Consider the following 24,085-nt stretch of genomic DNA (forward strand, 5'->3'; position numbering starts at 1 on the left):
GCATCATATTGAATATTGTATTATAAGGGGTACATAAAAAATAAATATACATAATACATTCAATAAATATTATGCCAAATATAAAACAATAGAACAAAGATAAATATTAGGATTTTTTTTTTCTTTCTTTTGAGAAAGCCACCTGGCATTTTTTACTGACATCTTATGAACTAAATGATTAATCATCTAATAAAAATAATTTTAAAAATACTCTAATGTTATCTATCTACAGATTAATGATAATACAAATGATTGTTATTGGCTACTAATTTAATTATGAGAATAATATGGGTTTGTGTGGAATTCGTTTTTGTGAGTGGGTGTAAAAGCCGAGTGTACCATACATTCCTACAGTAGGTAATAACGTTTCGTTGGGGCTGGGCCACAGGGGGGACAGGAGATGTGTCCTCTGCCTTGTGCCGCGGCCCCTTGATGCATATTGACGTGTAATTAGCCAGAGGCCCATGCACAGCCGACCAATCAGGTGGCGGAGGAGAGGCTGCGCCTGGACCGGCTGGCAGACACACCGGGGACAGAGCTCCGGCTGCAGCCCAGCCCTGCGGCGGTGACAGCGCTGACAGAGACTGGACCAAGTCCTGACTTCACCATCCCGTCTGTTTAAAGCAAGGTAGAATATTTGTTTTTTATAGCTTTTTGTCTGACATTTAAAACACTCACTCCTGGCAAAGTTAGCCGGCTGATTATTTCTCCTTCTTCTGGACTCCCGGCTCGGATGGCTCGAAAGCTTTCAAGCTAACTAGGACACAAACCCTACTTCCGGTAGTAACTTTCAAAATTAAAGCGTTTAACTGATATGCTTAGTAACGGCCATTCGACGAGTCTGTATAGCTTTATTATGAAGACGAGGTTTATGTGTTTCCGGTCGTGTAGCAGCGTTTCCTAGCTAGCTTGACGAGCCGCTGCCTCGGAGGTGGCAGGAGGCTTTAAGTCGATGTTGCGCGCCGTGAACGGAGCACACCCGGGGTCTGGTACATTCTTCGGGTGTTGTTTTATCTGTCAGAACCATTTAAGGACCATTTTATTCTGAAGACCAAAATAAAAGCAGGGGAACTTCATCCAAATAGTTTGGTCCCGATGGAGGGTGTGGAGTTTAAGTGTGACGCGTTACGTCATTCATAGTTTCGCTGTGCTGTCCTGTCTGCGCTGCAGAAAGTGGCCCTGTCAACAAGTGGCTTGAGCTCATCTCATGCTGATTTTCCCTGTTGCTAGTAAGGTAAACACGACAAGGTCTTTTCACTGATTTCCACCGCAACTTTCTGTAACGTTTCTTCATCATAGTACCGTCCAGGCGCTACTGAATAGCCTTCAGCGCAAAGCATAGATTTAATGGAGAATAGTCTCATAAGGAGACAACATTTCATCACAAACAGGGGTGTCTTTTCATACATAATATTAATACCTCTTTCTGTATAACGCAGGGCAGAGCGCAAAGATTAATTTCTGGCCACCTGTTTTTAAAAACCTCAGAGTTGGACTGGACCTCTGCGTAAAGTTGAAGCTGCTTGCGGAGGGCGTGTCTCCAGCCTGCCAGCTAGTCCAGATATTTCTATTATACCGATTATTTGTATTGTTACCTTCATAGCCCTTTCATAATGGATCAGATTTGTACTTTAAACTTCAAGTTTTACTACTTCCTCTGTAGGGCGTTTTGGCTCCAGCCAGAATAAAAACTGAAAGTGTTTCTCCTGAAGGGAGACGGAAGGTGACTGGCTCTACTGCTGGAGGAAATCAGGAACATCTTGAACTGAAATAACTTTAACAAAAAATCTCTCTAGGGGCCTACAGCAACACATGGCGGCTTTTAAAAAGCAATGGATAATTAGGGAGAGTAAATTCACCAGTGAATACCTGCTTATTAAGCAGATGAGTGGAATGGAAATTGAAAATCCCTTTCCCCTGAGAAAAACAGATGGGGTAGATGCTTGTTTGGTCATAGACAGTGACTATATAAAACAAACTATCCCCCTTAGAAAATTCTAAACCAACATTTCTAATTGCCATGCAGTCTGTAATAGGGGTTTACCCTGACTGAAATACACTGTTTGCTCTGGAGAACTGATTGGCAGTTAATTAAAAGTTGCCTGACCAGTAAGCCATTGCCACACAAATTTGGACCAGATGGCATCAGTTCACTCAATCTAGAACTTACTTCCTGCTCTAAAAGGTTTAGAGTGACAAAATGCTTTAATCCAAATAAGGTTGTTACAAAATGGATTGTGTTGGATTCTTAACATTTTTGCTTGTTTGTTTCTTCTTTGTTTTCATGCTTTACGTGGAGCTTATAAAAATCCTATAATCTCGATTTGTCAATATATTAATGGAGTCTTGTTTAATTTATTCAGTTTTTCATTCTCTGGTTCACTGTTTGAATTTATGAGTTATTTTTTGAAGGACGTGTCTCCATTTTCACCTTGTCAGCGGTTCTATTTATGTAACAGTTTTAGTTTATTTCTTGCTTATTTATCGAACTGCTTGGTTTTCAGATGGCTGACGGGGAGCTGGTGAAGAAGATGCTGCGGGGCATCCTCCAGGCCAACAAGGGCGGAGTGTCACTGTCACGTCTACAGTCAGAGTACAAGGAGCTGACCGGGGAGCAGATACCACATAAACAAATGGGACACAACCACTTGGACGCACTGCTTGCCAGCATGCCCTCTGTTGTTCGCATGGAGCGCAACCGATCTGGAGAGGTGTGTGTGTTTTCTGTTTCACCCGTATCTAGTCTAGTGTTCCAGAAAAGAAATATCTGATAAATTAAAAATGATTCAATCCAGATTTAATTCAGAGGCTGATAACAGCAGGTTGCTTTTCAGTAGGTTGTTAGTGTAAGAGTCACAGTAATCAAATTGTCTCTGCTATGGCTTCCCTCCAAACGCTGATAACATTTTCTCTGTGGGATGTCGGCATTACAGGATAAAGTATGAGTGTGTTAACATTGGAGGACCCCATACAACAATGCATCCAAATTATTACATGCATAATGTAAATACAATGCACAACTATCACAACCAAGACTTTAACTTTACCCAAATACATTTAAAAGCTGTGTCCAATGTAACAATGTTAACTGATCATAGCGAGCTATAGTTAACTAGTATTGGCTGAATAGATGTCAACTAAGTCAACATGGACGGGTAAAAAAAAGATCCTCCCCTTTTATCCGCTCTGGACAAACACCAGTGGCACAAAAGGTCCATAGAGTAACATGTGGAGTAACATGTGAGTAACTGGTGGAGTTAATAGCTTCCTCAATCTTGCGATCAGTTTCTTATTGACAGTACTATCTGTATGTGTACCCCTCTCTCTCTTCAGATGGTCTATTTTGCCTCAGGGGCCAGTGAGACAGCCCATGTAGCCAAGGTGGTGGCTCGCCAGCGCAGCTCCAAGAAGACGGGCCGACCCCACCTGGTCAACACCCAGATGAGGGTCAAACCAGCAGCGCCACTTGTCCTCAATGGTAAGATTTTGGACCACCATCTTGAAACTTTTTCAAGCAGTAACACAGCTATACAGCCATTTCTTTAGCTTATCTTAATATATAAAGTCCAAGGTTCATTTATGGAGGTTTTGCCTTTTTGCATGTCGGATTTCACCATTTCTGTGTGAGAGGCAGCAGTGTAATGCATAAAGTAATTTGGGGTGAAACAGAATGTGCAAGGTCTTACACCTAATGTGTTCACCATAACAATATCCAAAGTGAATCCAATCCAATTTCACAAGATGCACATTCCACCTATAATCTCATAGACTCTCCCTTTTATCAGCTGACTGTGTAGAACACACATTTAGCTCTGTTTAGTTACACAGATGTTTTTGACTTAGTGAGTCACAAGTTATCTTAAAGCAGCTGAATATTGGATTAAAATAAATTGCAGTTAGCCTACTGCTGAAATTTGGGGAGTGTATATGCAACATCTATTTTATGTTAAATCTAATTTAAAATCAGTCCAAATCTTTGAAAGCTTGTACTTGTACTTTTGATTTTTTAAGGCCATGGCAGGCTGAAGAAAACTAAATCAGTAATGTGTATTTATTTAGTTAAGGAGTGCAAATAAATATGAACATTTAAAAGACAGAATTACCAAGACTGTGGCAGCTCTGTGGCTCAGTGGTTAGCACAGTAGCACTTTAGCTGCACTGCAAGAACCACTGGTATTGGGTGTCTCTTGTGTGTGTCGGACCATTGTGTGTATCCAAACACCGGCACAAAACAATGCATGTTTATAAATGACTTGAATTTCATCCAACTGTTGATGAGGAACTACTTGGCTGCACTATTGAAAACATGTTTGACAACATAGAGAAGAGATGTCAGCAGGTCTTTTTTTGGGTGAATATTGACACTGATACATGTGGTGTGACACAAAATGCCTCACGATGTCCTGTCATAAATCCTGATATCATTGTGAATGTGGAAAAAAGTTTTTTGAAAAAGTGATGAAATAATGTTCAAATAAGTGCATTTAGGAAAACCCCAATAATATTACAGTGAGGGTATTACATGCATTCTAGTTAGCCCCTGTTTATACTGTAGAGTGGCATATAGAGCGTTACTCAGCCTAAAAACATCTATGAAGCATTTTAATTGAGAATGAAATCTCCTCTCTAAAGTGGCTGAAAGACACCACTGACGTCAGTGCCCTCTGTGGTAGCTGTAGGCTATTCTGTTCGTTTCCTCAGAATCAACCAAAAGGCCTTTTTGAAATGCTCAAAGGCCTGGATTTGGCAAATGGGCCACTGACTGCATGTCTCTGCTCTGTAAAATCCCTCTTGTCTGCATAGTGATGATGACAGAGCAGTTTTGCTCTCAGTCCCTTGTTTCTTACTTCCTTTGAGTAAATAATGCATGGATTACTCTTACACTGTGTTTTTGTTATGCATTTTTTTCACAGGAAATATTAGACTGATCAAACTTTGTAGCCCCAATAAGCTTTGGCCTGGTGGTTTATATTTAGTTCTCCTTCGACTTCTCTGGCATCCATAACAACCACTCACTCTCTTGAATACTTCCCAACCTTTTCCAGACTCCTCTCAGGGCTGGTGCAGCAGGACTGCAGCAAGAGAGAACTAGAAAGTGTCCAGTGTGTGTGTCGGTACTGTGACAATGCAACATTAGCAAATGTGTCTGTGATGCAGCCTGACAGGACGTGGATAAATGACTGACCTGTTTTAACTGTTGCTCTGTGGAGACCTGCAGTTCCTTTCGCTCTAAGAATATCACATACACACTCAAACAGACAGATACACAATGTTCAAAGCTGCTCAGGTGTCAGGCTAATATGTGTTCAAAGAGGTCAGCTCGCACACACATACTGTATATCCACAGACGCACAAATCTGAACCTTTATTCATCAATTTCTGACTTTATTTACTCTATAAATACAATCTTAAAAAGTACCATACATGCACATATACAAACACGCAATAACACATATATCTCCACACACGCACACACACAAACACACACAGCAGCATGTACACTAATTTCTTTTGCAGCGCATACACCTCCGCTTGACTGTGATGCTGCAGAATATTCTCAGGAGTCAGAGGAGGATGCAGGAGGTGGTAGTGCATGGAGGAGAGAGAGAAAGGAGGAGAGGAGAGAGGAGGAGTGGCAGAAAGAGGACTGGTGGAAAAGAACGGCAGAGGGATGGTGAAATGGTAAGGAGGGAGGGGGTGGACAGATGACAGGGAAGGAGGGAGACAGAAAGAGGGAGAGTGGGGTGGGGTGTTGAGATTTGAGGCTAATAGAGCCTATAGCAGCTGAGACTCAGCTGCGAGCGAAGTGCAGCTGATTCACAAAACAACCTCTCCATCTCTCTCTCCCTCACTCCCTCTCGTTCTCTCCTTCACCGCCTGGGGATATTGATATTCAGGCAGAGACAGACCAGGGATTGTGTGTCCATGCCGGTGAGGTGACGCGGCGTCTGCTCTGAAATGTGTGTGTATGTGTGTGAGTGCTCGTCCTTGCCTGTATTTGCATGTGAATTTAAGCTTGTGTCAGCCTGTGTGTGTGATTGCTGAGTCTCTGTAACGTGTGTGTGTCTCTGGAAGATTTGTCTATTAATTAACTGGCTGATTTATTAATTGATTGACTGCCAGTAGCTCATGGGGTATAGGTAGCACATCCACTCATGGCAAAAAGAATAAGATTAAGAAATCAAGACTGACTACTAATGACTTTTGAATATGTAGGCTGATCCACCGGCTTGTTGTTGTTGTGTCACTGGAAAGGTTTAATGAGATTCAGCAAGAAGAGAGAGGATGAGAAAGCAGGAGAAAGTTCCAGACCTTGCAGAGGAAAAGAGAAATGAAGAAAAGAGTGAAGATAAAAGAACAAACAGTGGGAGGAAAAACTGAAATAGAGGAGGGAGTGTGGGCTGGAAATGACTAAGGGTTATGCACAAGGTATAATGACGATGTCACTTAGCAGAAATGTGAGGTCATGCTGGTTGAATGATGTAACACCAAAGTGATGAAGGACTGGACTGGTAGGTGCCGTGTTAGGATAATTGCACTTAGATTTTTAGGCTTTTTATTGAACAGAAAGTGACTTTCACTCACTAGATCTTATAATCATATGTTACATGTACTTTCATTCTTTCCACTGGAGCTAGTAGTGATGTTACCAGTTTTGTTTTCCTACAAAAAAACTTAATTTTCATGTTGCAAGTTTAAATCATATATACTGTATATATAGTGTACTATATTAGATAGTATGCTCTTTTTATAATTACACATGTATTTTCACTTACCAGTGTTCCTAGTGTAACCACAGTCTCCTGGATTGTGCTGCAAGAAAACAATATATTTCCCTTCAGCTATTGATAACAACCTTTTAGGCATTAAAAAAAGTTGTTTAATTTATTTTCAATTTATTCTAATAGTTTATTTTAATTGCTCAATTGTTTTGGGAAATACTCTCATTCACTTTCTTATCTTTCTTATCAAGTGTTAGATGTGAAGCTCATGTATGTTCAGCTAGAGCCAGGCGCTGATTAGCTTAACTTAGCATAATGACTGAAAACAAAGGGATACAGCTATCTGAACTGTCTCCAGAATTTAAAAGTACACCTACCAGCACCTTTAAAGCTCTGAAAATGTACATGCTAAGTTGTGTTTGGTAAATCTGTACAAAAAATACAATGTAAAAATGACAAGTTGTGACTGTACAGGAAGTTACTTGTTGTAGCTAACCTTTGTTTGAGTACACTGATTTCCTGGACTCTCCTCCCCAGCGTGATAATTACTGAACATTAGAGGTGAGGGTTTTTGAACTTTGAAGACAGTGGGGCTAGCTGCTTCCCGCTGCTCCCAGTGTTAATGCTAAGCTAAGCTGACTGACTTCCTGCTCTAGCTCCACAGACATGAGCTCTATATTAATCTTGTCATTTAAAGCTACAGTATGCAAGTCCTGGAAATCAAGCTGCTGCGTCCTTGCTGTGTACACTGTTTGACCTGATCAGAAGCTTGCTAGTCTGTGAGTCAGCCATAGCATAGCAGCTTCAAGCAGCTAATACTAGCTTTGAAGCTTCAGTGTGAGACAAAATTGACAACCATAAGTGACAAATTGATTGACAGCCATTAGCTCCCACCCCTGATTTTGGCCTCCCTATAAGGACTCAGAAACTTTACGAAGGGATATCTCTGCAGTGCTGCCAGGCTGTTCAGTCAGTCTAGGTGGGGATGTGACCACTTATCTCACCACTTTAAGCATATTTCAGTCAAGAAAATGCCACAAAAAAGTTAGATTGTGTAGTTTAAGAAGAGAGCAAAAAGTTGTATTTTCCTGACTTTCCTCGCCCATATACTGTATATTTACACAATCCCATTGGGCAATTAAACCAAATCCAAGAGCATTAGCACAGGAGAAATGCAAATATTATAGTTTCTTTAAAAAGTTATAGATGCCATCTTTAATTTGTGATATTGTGTTGTTGCTGCTTGCTGGCTTGCTAATTGGACCTATGATGTTATTCATTACAGCAACTGTGTCTACATATTTAACTATAACACGGTGCCCTCCAGACAGACACACTGCCCTGATTCCTTAAGTCCATAGTTTTACTTCTCTTGTTTGTTTTCTCTCTCTCTCTCTCTCTCTCTATGCAGCCAAACCTCAAACCTCACTGAGGCAGCCAAACCACCGCGGGCGAGGTGGTGGTAGAGGAGGAGGCGGCGGCAGAGGGGCCGGACATGGAGACTTCAGACAGACCAGGGACATGAGGGATGGCCAGTCAGAGAGTAAGACTGGGGCGCATCCAAACAAGATGTCCAATCAGAACACACCCAACAAGAAAGGAAACCCACCTGCAGAGAAGTGAGTGAGGAAGAGAGTTTAGGAAAATATGGGAGTCAGTAGCTGGATGAAGAGGGAAAATTTAATAGAGTAATGCATCTATGTGACTTCTCATTCAAAATCAGATTATAAATTTGGACAATTTCATTTGATAAATTTTATGTTGTTTGGTTTTGGATAAAAAAAGTAAATGTTGGAAAATTTCTCTCAAGCAACTTACTGAGAAATATACAAATTGCAAAAAAGTAAGAATTTCTACAGGCTTTTAGTTTGAAAGGACCAATTTCAACTCACATCCCAATAATTAAACTCTGCCTCTACACATTTGTGGGATTTTACAGTGCAATTATATGTGGAAGTCACCAACCAAGCTTCCACACTATTTTTGGAAATCCAAGTAGAGGAATGTGCAAATGAAGAACATGGTCAGAAAAAGGTCTCAACATTTCCTGTGTGAGGTAGTCAGTAAGATAGTTGATCTAAAAAATATCTTTGGGGGCTGTTTTAAGACATTTTACAGATGAATTACATATTGTTAACTACTGTATGTTTTCTTTTAAGACTCCACCATCCAGTTCAAACCACAGCCAAAAGTCAATTGAAATCAGTGTTAATCTTACATGTCTTTCTTTCTTTCATTCTTTCTTTCTTTCTTTCTTTCTTTCTTTCTATCTTTTTTTGCCTGTCTCTCAGTGCTGTCTCTCTCTGCCCCCCCCTCCCACCTGTGTGGTCTGAGCTGAATCAGAATAGGCTGCTGGTGAATGGGAGCCTGGTTGAACTCTGGTTGGTTTATGAGTGCAAACAGCCTCCCTGCTGCTGCTTATTCAGCACTGGGCTGATGATGTGCTCTCTAGATTATTCTGGTTCTCTCTCTCTGTCTTTCTCTGTATACAACTTTCTTTCCCTCATTCTTTGTCCACTTCTTTCTTTTTGCTTGTCATTGGCACAAATATATTTCCTAAAATCAATACTCATTCCAATAGCCTTTGTCTTCCTATTACTACTGCATGTCACCATGACCCTGATTGAGTTCAACAGCTGATTTATTGTTGTTAAAGAAGCTGCCCAACATTGTTAGATATCATCTATTTGCATTGCTTAAACAATGAATCAAGATTAATTCAGCTCATTGACTTGTTCTCCCACTTCCATCCATCCACGGCTCAGTTCTTCTGTCCACTGTGAAAACAACTGACATCAGTCGTCTGTCTGTGTCACCATGGGTGTCCAGAGGGCCACTGGCCCTCCGCAAGACAATGGGGCAACAGGGTGGGAAGCCTGGTGTGTTGGCAGAGGACACGAGCCCAGAGCAGGGGGGATGTGAGCCCTTTCTAATCCCCGATCTATTCTTTGGTAGATTAACGCTTCTAAACCGACACAGAGTGAATCAGCACATCTCTCTGTATCCCTCTAGAACTTCCATTGGAGAGTTTGCTGGCACTATCATCATTTGTGTGTGTGTGTGTGTGTGTGTGTGTGTGTGCACTATGAGATGCCTGGCAGCACAACTGGTAAATTCAGCAAATGAAATGACACGGCTAACAGTGAATTACAGTTTAACAAAACTAACTTTTATCAATATAAGAGCACAGGGGACATGAGTCAAGGAGTCTTGTCTCTGCCTGGATAGAAGAGATTTGTTGTGTTTAGGCAAATGCTGGCTCCACTTGGGACTTTTCAAGCCATTATCCAACAAAGTTTTTCATAGTCAGTCACAGGTTCCTTATGCAAAGGTTTTGTAATAATGGGAGCACAAGCTAAATAAAAGTGCAGTCTTTGGTCTAACAAGTTCCAGAAAACCTCCACTTTAACTAACAGGTACAGTTAATGCCAACCTCAGTCTTGTTCCACTAGGCTGTGTTGCATTACTCTTGTTGTTTATGTATGTGGCCATGTATTTGTGTTCAGCTCAGGGAATCATCAGTGGTGACTGACACTGCTGTGATTTCTTTTCATCATCTCCACCAGCCACAAAGCATAAGTAATTTTATTTTATATTTCATGATCCACAGTGGCTTTGGAGAGTATTCAGACCTCTTCACTTTTTGCACACTTTATGTGAATGTGACTGGAGTCTACCTGTAGAAAAATGAAGGTCAAAAATTTTACCCTCTGGCCAAAATTTCATGCACTATGTCTGGTGAACACCAGGCACTGCACATCACCTGGCTAATACCATCCCTATGGTGAATTTTTGTGGCAGCAGCATCATGCTATGGGGGTGCCTCTCAGTTGCCGGGACAGGGAGACTGGTCAGAATTGAGGGAGGAATAAATGCAGCCAAATACAGAGAAATCCTTTAAGAAAACCTAATACAGAGGCCACGCAACCTGAGACTGGGGAGATGGTTCACCTGTCAGCATGAAAATGACCCTGGAACATGCAGCCAAGGCAATGTTGTTGTGGCTGTGGGACAAGTCTCTGATTGTCCTTGAGGGGCCCAGCCAAAGCCCGGACTTAAACCCCATTGAACATCTGTGAAGAGACCTGAAGATGGCTGTTCACAGATCCATCCTATCAATCTGGCGGAGGTTTAAAATATCTGCCAGGAAGAATGGGATAAAAACTGCCCAAATCCAGTTGCGCAAAGCTCATAGAGACTGATCCAAGAAGATTTGAAGCTGAATTTGCTGCCACTAAGGCTTCTATAAAGTACTGAATTAAAGATCTGAAATCTTTTGACAGATTTCCGTTTTTGATATCTGATAAATTTGCAGAAATTTATAAAAATATGTATCACTTGTCATTATGGGTTACTGGGTCTAGATTGATATCCATTTTCAACTAAATCTAAAACACAATAAAGTGTACAAAAAGTGAAAGGGTCTGAATACTTTCTGAAGCCACTGTATGTCTGGACAGTGAAGTCCTTCAAACCTTTTTACAGCCATTTAAGGTCAGAAAGAATGAAATAGCCTTTTGCTCTGTTTATCGATTACTTGCTTCCATTTTTAGCTATGAGCCTGCATGAACAATAAGTTGTTCCTGGAGAGAGAGAGAGTAGGAGAGATAGGCTTAGTCAAGACAGAAGGGAGAAATATTAAAGCAAAATAATTACTGTATCACTGAGGTAACTGATCTGAAGGGCAGTGATAGTAAGAGTGGGAAGAAGAGGACATGGGAGTGATGGAAATAGGTAGAGGAAGATAAAACTAGGAAAATTAAATTTAGTTCATTGTTATGTGTACAAAAAGAGAAGGATATGTTACATAATAGAAATCTCTGTGCATTCTCAGTTTATCACAGTCTAGGTCTGAGCAGGAGTGTGTGTAGTATCCCACAAACCATTGTTCCAAACCAATGGGGGATGGAGACAGTTTGCTTAATGGGTTGTGGTACTGAGGACAAACCAAAAAAGACTTTGTCTTGTACTGACCTTTGACAGGTTATCTGTTTGGACTTTGAGATTTGAGCAAAGTCATTTTTTAAGATCTGACTGTGCTTTGCTCATTAAGAGAGTAAGTAATGATTTGACTTGCAACACAGAGCTAGACCTAGCCAAGCCTTAAAACTTGAACCTAAATGTAGTGATTTTTTTAATTGTACTCAAAGATGTCACAGTATTTGGAGGTTTTAAAAAGTGAGAAAGTCTGTCTTGTCGTTTCTTCCAGAAGACTAAGAAAGTAATCCTACTGTATGTTGTGTTCTTTTATGTCCAGGTCAGACAAGAGGATGACCCTCCCGTCACGGTTTCATAAGGAGGTACACGCTCACCTTTCCAGAAACTCCCAACAGACTGGTTGTAAGTAGGACAGGCTGCTCTTTCATATGCTCAAAATACATTTTGTGTAGCTTTTTGTCCTCCAAATGAAAAGAAATGTTGCCAAGACCTGTATTACTTCAGACTACTCAAAGGGTGACCAGCTGCTCTAAACATCACTAGTGGACATTTACATTAAAGACTCTACTGAGTAATTGACAGCTTTCCACTGTTATGCTGTGATGTCCTGTGTTGAAGTATCAAACTCAATCTGTCTGTCTCCGTTACAGATCTCTATGGTTTTGTGATCTGTGAGAGCAACCCCATCTCAGTTAGCTTTCTGATGTTCCTGTAGACATGAGGTGTATTTTAAAATGTTTGTTATATCAGCTCCCAAGCGTCTGTGTTATCCATGTGAGCCTTCCTCCTCTCCCACAAGCCTTCACTTAAACTAAGGATGTGTTTGTTATCATGCTGTCTGTTTGAAGAAGGGCCATGTTCTGTATAGCCTGAGGGAAAGCACTGGCCTGTAATAAGCTGCACAGTTCTGAGGTGCATATTTTAAAGGGTCAAGCACTTTCAGGCCCTAAAGACAGAGGAAACTGTTAAAACTGTGTTACTGACTGGTTTAAAAGCCTTTGCTTCCTTTACATAGAGACAACCTTGAGTGAAGAGGAAATTATATTAAAGGAGATATTTGTAAGTTTTGCTGTTGCTACATACCCAACATTAGCATTAACAGCTATTTACTTACCAGTCTTACAAAGACCTCCAGTCGTTGTTGCTGTTACAATACAAAAGGGAATTATATGCATTGACACTACGGTGTCTCTGTATCAGCAAGTGATGAGACGGTCCAGACTGGGGCTAGCTGGTTAGCATGCTAACTTCAGTAGAAGAAGAAGAAGAAGAAATAGAAGCAAAACAAGAGTTAACATTAGCATTGCTTCCCAATGCTGGAGACAGCTCTTGATGAGTGAAGGAATTAAGTTTGATGCTGAACTCACAATGTTTCCTCCAGACTGGTAAGGAAATGGCTGTTCTTGCTAACGTTGGCTGCGTAGCATTAGCAGAATTTACAAATAGCTCCTTTAACGTGAGACCCCTGTTTAGATTCTGTTATCTCCTCCTTTTCTTATACAGCTCATTTGAAGGTAAAGAGAAGCTCCAGTCTATCTAAAGGCATATCCAGGGGCAAAAGGAAGTATATTGGGTTATGAATATACCTCATTATCATTCTTCAATCTTTCCCTCTTTCATTCTTTTCATTCAAATCACCTTCCTCTTTCAAGACTCAAGTGCCTTTGCTTTGGAGAAAAGCACACAATGCATCCAGCACTTTTAGAGGCAGGAAGATAAAAGTTGCAGAAGCAGTGTCCACCTGCATGTGTGCATGTAATCTCTCTTTTCTTAATGTCTGATCCTCCAGCACCCTTGAATCTGAATGAGAGCCTCGGCTCAGGGAAAGGAAAGCCCTACAACCCTCAGCAGGTCCAGGGTCGCATCAGGGAGATCCTGGGAAAGTACAGCAATGGGTTCTGGGTATCGAAGCTGCCTCAGATCTACAGAGAGCTGTACAAACAGGACCTGCCCACTGAGGCCATTAAAGACCTGGAGACCTGGACACACATATGCACTGTATGTCCTCCTTATGTCTCTATAGTTGTTTTTATACTTGAGAAATTACATGTATGTTTTTTTTGGGTCATCCGTCTGTACATCCGTACATCCCATTCTCATGAACGTGAAATCTCAGGAACGCTTTGAGGAAATTTCTTCAACTTTGGCACAAACATTCACTTAGACTCAAGTATGAACTTGTTAGCGTTTGGTGGTCAAAGGTCAAAGTTGCTGTTACCTCACAAAACACTTTTTTGACCATAACTCAAGAATTCATATGTAAATTATGACAAAATACACTCAATACATTTTATTAACTTCTTTTTAAGTCTTAACTAAATATGTTACATGAGTCTGGACAGACATGGATATCAATTGTGGCTTGACTAGTTGTTGCAGATATACAACTGTGAGACAGTCACTCTACTTATACTTTACACTCATAAGAAGCATTTCTGTTGCCAAATAATTATCGCAAATAATTACTTTTGTGATAAAATGGTAATAAATGATACCAGTGACAGATAGCATGATTTATATGTACATTCTTAGTGGTGATAGAAATAATTCATTTTTAATCTTTTTGCCTTGTAGAGTCTACTAGGTTATGATATCATATATTATACATGTTAAGCAGCTCACCTGCAATTTTATATCAGTCTGTGTCTTACAGGGAACACAGAGGAGGATGAAAGCAAGTAAGAGAGTGCCAGTCAACAAATTAAGTCACACCATTTTCAGCACTATTTAATGTATAATGTGTTCTTAACTTACTGATAATATTCATTAGAGAAACAATCAGAATAAGAGTTTTAAAGTCTACAATTGATATTTTTTTCTGCATTTTTATCATCTACATTGAGACAAGTCAAGTTGTTGTTATTTAAATGGCACATATCACAACTTTGGTTGAGATGGCAAGAGTTTTTGAATTTTTGAAGAACTCATGACTGTATCAGGTGCTCACTCTTGTCAACAACAAATTAATATCAGTTCTAAAAATGTATTATTGTAAACAACATGGCTTAATTCGTGAATTTATTGTCATGTTCAGTTTTTTATAATGAGTCCTTTCCATTTCCTGTTTTAGGTAGAGAAAACCTGCAGCAGCAACCCATCAGAGCTGCTTCTCTACCCCGCCAAGGAGCAGACCACCCCATCCTCCCCTTCACCCAACCTTAACCCAAACTCCACCACTGCCCCTGTCCCAACTTCAAACACCCCTACAGATAAGCCCTTGCATTCCCCTGCCCAACAGAGAACCCCCACCACCCATCTGACACGCTCTGGGTCTCGCTCTCCTCGGTCTCCACCATCGTCCTCCTCGTCTCCCAGCCCTCCTTCCTCCCCTGCCACCCTCAGCCCTGACCTGAAGCTGAAACTGGAAGAGCTGCTGGTAAAGTACTCCAACGGCCTGTGGGCACATGCACTGCCCAAGCTCTTCCAGGACACCTACAAAGTCAGTAATACTTCAGAGGATTATCACATACATGTCATTACGTAATTCTGGAGCAAGCTGCACTTAATATTTTTTTTATATTTAATTTTATTTATCTACAAGATCAAACTGCCTGGACATGTCCTGGAGAACCTTCATCTCCTCTCCGACATCTGCACTGTTGACTACCCGATGCCTGACAACCCCAAGAGGGCCATCCTGTACAGGAGGAGCAGCACTGAAGGAGGAGGAGGAGGAGAGGATGAAAACTGCAATAGGAGGAACTCTTCAACCAGTGAGGAGGAACTGAGGGTGAGGCAGGAGGTGGGGAGGAGGCTCAGTAACCAGGCGGTGCCTTCTCTGCAGATCCCCAAAGAGGAGTATCCCTCTGTGCTGGTGGTGGAGGCCACCAACACCAACGGAGTTATACTCAGGTAGGACAGAACTGTGAGGATGAATCTGCTGCAAGACCTCATAGTTTCTGCATCTCTCACTGTCTCTGGTCCTCTCTCAGGTACATTGGTGAGGGATACTCCCAGGCCCAGGAGTCCATGGAGGATGAAATGAGGGAGTTTTATGGCCTTGACCAAAGCAGTCCAACTCCTCTGTCATCTCCATGCTCGGGCCAACTTGTTGCTGTCAGAGCCGAGGAGGAAGAGGAGATTCTGAGGGCACAAGTCTGTGAGGTCATGTCCGACAAGGTCAAGGTGAGAGGTCAAAAACAGGAAATAACAAAGGATGCTGGTGATGGAAGGTCATGTTAATGACCCAGGAGAGAAAATGTAAATGTTAAAGTGCACAAATGAAAGATGAACTGTAAGGATGAGGATGTCTTGCTTTAGATATGGGAAAGGTCAGGAGGTGATTTCCTCTTATATTTTACTTTACAAGGTTGTTGTTGAAACATTAAAAATTAATTAGAAAGTTAGGAGACAGATTTGAAATCATATGATTTAAAAAAAAAAAAAAAAAAAAAAAAGCTATATGCATTTTTTTTTTGAGTTTCCACCATCCCAGTTCATCCTGCTAAACCAACACCTCCCATTAAACCTTAGGTTTCCAGTGTGTGTAAATAATATTACTAAATTATCTTTGGATGAGAGGATGACTAGTGATCCCTGTCATCTTTGCCTTTGGCTCTGTAGGTGTACTATGTGGATCATGGCTTCTCAGAGGTGATCAGCAAAACCAAAGTGTTTGAGCTGCATGAGAAGTTTTTCAAACTGCCTTTCCAGGCAACCAAGTGTAAACTGGCAGGTGGGTCTGACTCAACACATCATCAGCAGATCCAAAAGATCAGTCATTTTGATTAGAAAGGAGCCCTTTTTTCCTCTTGCTTCTCCCCTTCACCATGATCATCAGTTATATAGTTCAAATTGATGTAACAGTGTAAGTGTGTGTGTCCAGGTCTGGAGCCATTCTGTCAGGAGCCTGCAGTGCTGAAGAAGTTTGAGACGATGGCAAGTGGTAGGATCCTATTGGCTGAGATCCTAGAGAGAGGGCAGACTCCTCTTGTTGTCCTGTATGACACGTCACAGGATGATGATGTCAACATCAATGCTGCCTGCATGAAAGCTTTGCAGGACAAGACATTAGCAAGCCCACTGCAGGTACAGAAGACAACTTTGTGGATATGTGTGTGTGAGTGAGAGTACACAGCACACTAACCTTCTGTCAGTCGCCGTCCTCAGGTGAACAGCGCTTACATGAACGTGACTGTCAGCAGTGTCTGCTCAGATGGGACCATCTACTGTCAACTGCCATCCAGAGGCCTTGCCAAGCTGAATGAGATACTGGAGAATATAGAGACCTACTTCCACTCACAGGTTAACACCAAGATATGTTTGATGACTCTGGGCCTTTTAGGACCCAGAGACCTAGCTTTTATGTTTTCAGTTGGTGATATAAATGTACCATAGGCCTCCACTGCTGACCAAAATAATTAAAAACATTATTGCTATTGCTATTGTTGCTTTGATAGTAATGTTATGCATTACTATTCACACATTAATGAGCTTTGCTGTCGCACTCACTCACCTGTTCCTTTATCATAATTAACATAGCCACTGTAGTTTAGTTTGAGTACATCCCGCAGTGCTGTCCTGGTGCTGTAAATCCCCATTTGAGCACCATGTTTATTAATCCATAACAGAAACTAGTCGCCAACAAATGCACCATTAAATAACTGCAGGGCCCAAATTACAAACACAATTTTTAATTCAGTTATCTTAGCTCTGTGTGTCACTGAGAAGATAGGCGAGTTTGAAGGGATGGAAAGATGGAATAATGCATTTTTAATTTGGTCTATTCATACAATATGTTGACAGTAAAAAAAACAGAATGACACCAGCCTTCCTAGGTTTATGATTACAGACCTCCATCCTTTAACATCATTAAATTATTTTATCAATTTATGGTGCAACATACTGTTGTTCTGGGTATGTTATTGATTACATTACAGGCTGATATAGTAGACATACTTTTGGCCCTGGAACTGTGCTTTTGTATTTACTGCAGTCGTCACAGTATTTGACAGCTCATTTTATTTGCCTCTCTATGCTCTGTTCATCTCAGTTTTCTTTTTTCTTTGTGTAGCTTTACATGCCACCCTTTGTTCAATGGGTGCAGCAGTTGCATTAGCATATGTCTGTATATATCTATTTATCTGTATAGAATTCTATATATATTTTATATCTATATAAAATTACTAAAAGGAATGCACATGGGCTGCACACAAATGTGTTGCATACTCCTGACTGGAAATAAGAAAAGTATATACCTTCCTTACCATGTGCTAATGTGTCTGACCAGAAGCTTAGCTCTGTGTGTGTGTGTGTGTTTAGTTTGGCTCCATATTATCAGGGAGTGAACAGAGTAGGCTCACACGTTCCTCTTAAAAGCTTTTTGTGAATGTATTTGTGCTGTGTTGTGTCTCTTAGGCGGAGTTGTGGACAGATTGAGATTAGGTTCATAATCTGAAGTTAAGACATTGCCAAGCCACTTAATCTGTTAGCAGCACAGTGGAGCTGATGCTTTTTCTAGGTGTGTCACTGCCGTCCTTTAAAGCTTGTGATTGGAGCTCAGTAACAGTCTACGTCAGTGTTTAGGTAAATGTAGTGTGGAGTCTTAAAATGTCTTTTACCAGAGACAGTGCATGTGAAGCCGTACTTGAATTTGTTATCACAACCTGAGGAGTTATGATTGACAAGCTCATAGAACAATTTATACAGTTTAATTTTCAGTTTGAAAATCAGTCCAGCAACACGTGCAGTATACAGAAGAGCTTAATTGTTAAACCAACACGTTTCGGCTTGTGGCCTTCATTAAGGTCATCACAAAACACATTACAGGCAGCATTTAAATAGCGCAAGTGTGAGACAACAACACACGTACATATCTGCCAATCTGGCTCCTACAAAGATGGGTAGGGCATATGGTCATGTGGCTTTAGGCCAGTCGTTGTCTCAAGCTGCTAGAGAGATAAGGGGAATGTCCAATAGGGGACATGGGTCACACCATGTTTAGTTCATAACCTGGAAATGTGTACCTATGGGGTGGTATTTAAATCAGTCTTTTAAGCCTTAATCAACCATTCATCATTCTAGTTTCTTAAAACATCAACAAACCTTTTACATTTCAAATAACAAATCTAGAGTCCTAATCTTTAATGCTACTGTTGTGTACAGCTGCAGCAGACTGGGTGGACCTGTGAAATATTTGTGTGAGCTTTTACAGTGTTATTTTATTGCAGTCATAAAACAATAGTTACTCATACTTCAGTAACCTCAGCAATCCAGAGCAAGTATGGTCAAATGTAACAATGATGACAGATATGGTCTTACAATGACACATGTTGATGAAATATATTTTATTCCAGGTAACATCAGAGTTCCTGGTATCCAGACCCTTTTGTGGGAAAGGATGTATGGCTCGCTACAAAGGCAAATGGTCCCGTGTAGAGGTAAGACGGTGCAGTTCCAGTAACGACTGTGAATTATTAAACATGTCCACATATGATTGATGTTAGCCTGACAGAAGCAATAAAGTCACAATTGCACAATAGAGGCAAGTGTAGCTGCCATGTTGAGCTGGGATCAAAAAGAATGACTTTACAAAGTGTGTTGCCACACAAAATATTGTATTATCCCCTGCACATAGCCACAACCCCCTCTGTTGTTAAGCATTTGAACATTTGAAAGAAAAAAAAAATGTTTCCCTGTCTATGTTTTTGTCTTTAGATCACTAACCTCCATGGGAGCAGAGTGTTGGACATCCTGTTTATCGATGTGGGTGTCCAGGCGTCTGTAGAGGTGTTTGAGCTGAGAGAGATCCCACCGCTCTTCCTCCGTGACCTTAATGCTATCCCACCACAGGTGAGCATCTGTGTCTTATATAAACAGACAATGGAAAACAGTCAAAAGAAACTAACTATTCAAAAACTTTTGTGATGCATTATTGCAGTTACTTCCTTATTTATACTCTACATCTTGTAACAAAAATCCGTCTGACAACCTGTGTTTAGGCTGTGAAGTGTTGTCTAGCGGACCTGGCTGTCAGTGTTGGATCCTGGACTCCAGATGCTGTCCAGTGGCTGCGGGAGAAAGTGCTCAACACCACTGATTGTAGCATGAAGGTAATTGTCTTTCAGCCCTACTTAAAAAAATTAACATGCAGTTTTTAGTTTCTTTGCCCTCTATCACTTCCACTATCATAAACATGATGATGACCCAACACCCAGAAACTCAATTTCAGATTGAAATCAAACCAGCAGCAACAAAATTTTCTTACATGACACAATCCTGCTAATGAAGTTTCAAATGTTTGTTTGCCTCCACCACCTTAGCGCCTCTGTTTCTGTCTGTGCTCTTCTGTACTTCCTGTACCTGCATCCTCCCGTCTGTCTTTCCCTGTGTATGCCTCACATTCATCTTTTTATTGCACTTTAGGTTGCCAAGGTAGACGAAACCAAGCGCTGCATCTACGTCCACCTGTTCACCGATAAGAACTTCCACGACCCGGCCCGCAGCCTCAACCATCAGATGGCCCAGTCTGATCTGTTCAAACAGCAACCAGATGTTTTCCTGACGAGTCACAGGTTTGTGCTGCTTTATACTCACCAATATTTTTGAGTCACTGTTTAGCTTGTGTTTTACTTACACACTAAATGTCTCATTTGTTCATTTCATTTCACAGCCCTGCTAAGATCTCCACATCCAGTTTATCCTCTAAGACCTCCAGTCCCAGTGACTCCACTAATGGCAGTCCTACGTCAACTTCTGTCCCAGCCAAGCCTCATCTCAGAAGGGCTCTGTCAGGACCCAGAGGAGGTGGAGGAGGAAACACCACCACCAACACCACCACTCCTCCAGAGACACCATCATCCCCCTCACCCTCTCTCCAGCTGCCACCACTACTGGAGCTGCCTCCAGCTGGTAATGATGGTATTAAACAAGAGGAGACATGGAAACAACTCATTATACTTATTTAAAAAAAGTTTTGTTCAGTATTTAAGAAATGTTCAAGGCATGAAATCATGCATTAGTTTAGCATTAAACATTTGAGTATTTGGCCTTACTTTAGCTTTAATCTTTTTCTCCTCAGGAAACAACATAGATGTATATGTATCGGTGGCGTGCCATCCAGGCCACTTTGTGCTGCAGCCCTGGAGAGATATGTACAAACTGGTGGTGCTGATGGGAGAAATGATTCTGTACTACAACAAAACTGAAGAGAAACCACTCAACATAGAGAAGAATCAGATATATGCTGCTAAAGTGGAGAACAAGTGAGTAAAGCAATGGTGTCATTTCATTACATTTCACGAAAACAGTCGGCACAAGTGAAAATTTTATCAAAAGCCGTAACTGCTGGATACTGCTTTTAAACACTGACAGCTCTGGCTCAAAGCTGACTAGATAAAAGTATAATCTATTATACTATACTACACTATTATACTCTATTATACATTTCCACTGAGCATTTGCGGTGACTTCTGTGTTTTTGTCTGTAGTAGGTTTTCAGTAACAAGGCCAAACAGTTGCGTGCTGCCTAAACATAACCACTCTTCATCCATCTCTTCTCTCAGCTGGCATCGTGTGTTGGTGAAGGGAGTTCTGACCAATGGATTGGTGTCTGTCTATGAGTTGGACTATGGTAAACATGAGCTGGTCAGCTGCACCCAGCTCAGGCCTCTGATCAAGGAGTTCAGACAGCTGCCGTTCCAGGGAATCACTGCTCAGCTGGCTGGTGAGTAGCTAGAGGAAAAATTGTCCCAAATGGCCTTAGTTTTTGAGATACCTCCACCTGAGAACAAAGCTCAACCATGTTTTTTCATAGCTTTTGATATGTCTATTTCATGAAAGGGATGGTTGAATAAAAATATTTTACTGCAAAAGTAGTTTATTTGGATCCTTTCCAAAACAGAAAATAATGAAATGATATATTTCACATATATCTCTAGGAATAATGGTCAGATACTCACCAAATTTGGACTGTATGTCCACAGGCAGGTGATGGATACGGAGTGTGCATCAGCAAAAGCATGTGTTTCAGCGGATTTGTTCTTGAAAATTAAGACAAGGTTAATAGGTAGATCAGGTAGATAAAGCAATGTTATTTAAATCTCCTTTCAGAGGGTAATTTTGACATGTATCATTTTTTATATTTAATCTATTAATGTGTATTTAATATTTAATCTGCTAACATGCTAAACTGAATTTTGTACATAATGTGTGCAGTGTAAGGTGAATCAAATCTAATCTAAACCTGCACTGAAAAAATATTCTATTTTTGTAAAGACCCAGTGAATGCTCTGTAAAGTTAAATATAACTTGATTAAAAAAATACTGCAAATATTCTGCCATTAATGTGAAAGTGAATTTGACCTCATAACTTACTGTTCCCTCTCTGTCGCCCTGCACAGGAGTGAAGCCGAGGCAGTGGTCAGAAGAAGCTTCCATCGTGTTCAGGAACCACGTGGAGAAGAAACCACTCGTGGCCCAGCTGGAGGCCATACAGGAAGCCCCTAACCCATGGGACAGAAAGTTGACAGTCTTCCTGGTCGACACTTCACAGGAAGAAAGGGACATCTGGGTGCATGACATCATGGCTGAGTTTGCTGATGAGCAATGAGCTGTAGACAAAAAGAAGATCATCAACAAGTCTTACTAGTCAAGCAGTTGTCCTCTTTCTCAGTGACGACAACATGAGCTGTGGGTAGATGAAAAAGGAAAAGCTTATCCATCTTTATCTATCTACCATTTAGAGAAACTGAAAGAAGAGGGAAGAAAAGAGGAAAGGAATGAAAAATGAAGGAGATATTAGAGAAGTTATGAGAAGAAGGGAAATTGAGAGGTTCAATAGTACGTGGAGACTGGCATTGACAGAAAGACAAGAAGTATAGGCCTAGTGGCCACTTGCTTGTTGTGATAGGGGCTCTACAATGAAGGATGTTATGATGTGATTTTGAGTGACTGCAGTGTGACCATTGGATAATACACCCATGCATGATGTTGTCGAAATTGCTACAAACACATTTACAGTACAGAAACTGTTAAATCTATCTATAATAGTCTGAAAAAGCTGCATAAATGATACAACATGCATTCTTATACCATTTGGTATGGGCTTTAATCCAAAGCAGCATCCTAGAGTATCGTGAGCTAATCCAGTTTTAGTGTGTGTCATACTGGGGACGCCTGAATACCCTCAACCCTGCCAATGTGAGCACCATGCAAGGGCGCAAAATGTTCCAATTAACTCAGCAAGTTCTCAGATGCTCGGAAAACCTCCACGCATTTGTTTACAAAATCTGCTTTCTGGATGGAGTGTGTGATTGTCATAAAGTTTAAAAAAGTTAGAGCAAACATTCCCCAGAGAGGAGGAGAAATGGACATGTGAGTCACAGAGGAGTTGAGTCAAAGTTTTGAGACAAATTTTTTTATTTTGTAATGAATTTATTTCAACTCAGAGATGGTGTGCAAAATGTACCTTCTTGGTAATCGACAGGAAGTGTCTTAAATGTCATGACATGTTTTTGTTTTTGCAGTTGCCCCTTTTTAGCACATGCATGCTAACATGGAGTCTGCTGTACCTACTGGACAAGCAGAACGCTGAAGTTAATAGGGTTTGCTGAGGAGTGATACACTTAATATCAGACCCTGGCCCTTCATGTATTGTAAATAAGCAATGGTTTGGGATTTTCCAGTTAACTGAAAGACTGAAAGTGAAGGCTAATAAAAGCATCAAAGCTACATTGTGACCATTTGTAAAAAAAATAAATGTGACTTTTTCAAATTTATTTTTTGAAGAAAAAAAAACACTAACAAATCAGTAAAATGCATGTGTTAAAACCCATGTCCTGAATCCTGTGATGACAGTGTCTCATCCATCTCCTCTCTACCTGTGAAACACTGATGCAGTGTGACTTTATGCTCTTTCGGGGGTTAATGATCTCTCCTTTCTTATTCTGTGACAATTCATTTCAGCAGATTACATGTGCTGCATGTTGCAGATCTTTCTGAGTTGTGTGCACATATAGTTTGATGTTATAATAATAAGCAGATTAAGTTATGAGTAGTGTTAAGCTAGTAGATTTTCAAATAGAAGATAATTTGATATTCTGCTTATGGTTGGTTCTAGTGCCACCATCAAATGTTGGCCTGATGTGGGATTTTATTCTGAAATGTGACCTTTTTCTGACACACCATGTTTTTGGATGTTCAAATGCTTCTCCAATTGTGAAGACAGCAAACCTGACAAAGCTCAAAGCTGCATTGTTGTTAACAATTGACAAGTGACATGAATTTTATTTATATTTAACTTATATTCTCTAGATAATAATAATTACTTTCTCATGTCCGTTTTGTTTAACAGTGACCAGGAGGTAATAAAAGATATGTTTTTGGAATAAAGTCTGTATGAGAGGTTTAACTGTTATCACTTCATTCAATTATTTCTTGCACTGTGTCTTAAAATAGTGCCATGTTTTATTCAGTGAAAGCCAAGA

General features: G+C 40.7%; 1 protein-coding gene across 4 annotated transcripts; it reads left to right on the top strand.

Annotated features, from left to right (window-relative positions):
* Nucleotides 1-296: 296 nt before the first annotated feature.
* tdrd7b (tudor domain containing 7 b) lies at nucleotides 297-24,009 on the top strand. Of its 4 annotated transcripts, none has more exons than XM_071477872.1 (20): nucleotides 297-628; nucleotides 2,505-2,711; nucleotides 3,334-3,478; nucleotides 8,134-8,341; nucleotides 11,980-12,062; nucleotides 13,450-13,658; nucleotides 14,731-15,099; nucleotides 15,202-15,512; nucleotides 15,593-15,785; nucleotides 16,224-16,335; nucleotides 16,486-16,688; nucleotides 16,770-16,904; nucleotides 18,956-19,039; nucleotides 19,317-19,451; nucleotides 19,601-19,711; nucleotides 20,025-20,173; nucleotides 20,272-20,519; nucleotides 20,680-20,863; nucleotides 21,164-21,324; nucleotides 22,001-24,009. In XM_071477872.1, exons 2-20 carry the CDS (start codon nucleotides 2,505-2,507, stop codon nucleotides 22,207-22,209), a joined length of 3,456 nt encoding a protein of 1,151 aa, XP_071333973.1. In that variant the 5' UTR covers nucleotides 297-628; the 3' UTR covers nucleotides 22,210-24,009. The 4 variants fall into 4 exon arrangements, with proteins under 4 accessions (XP_071333973.1, XP_071333970.1, XP_071333971.1 ...); XM_071477869.1 differs by lacking the exon at nucleotides 297-628 and adding an exon at nucleotides 695-1,234; XM_071477870.1 differs by lacking the exon at nucleotides 297-628 and adding an exon at nucleotides 701-1,234 and having other exon boundaries at nucleotides 20,272-20,510.
* Nucleotides 24,010-24,085: the final 76 nt, after the last annotated feature.

Source organism: Trachinotus anak, unplaced genomic scaffold, assembly GCF_046630095.1.
Source record: "Trachinotus anak isolate AG129_WGS33_773 ecotype Australia unplaced genomic scaffold, CSIRO_AGI_Tana_v1 ptg000005l, whole genome shotgun sequence".
NCBI lineage: Eukaryota > Metazoa > Chordata > Actinopteri > Carangiformes > Carangidae > Trachinotus > Trachinotus anak.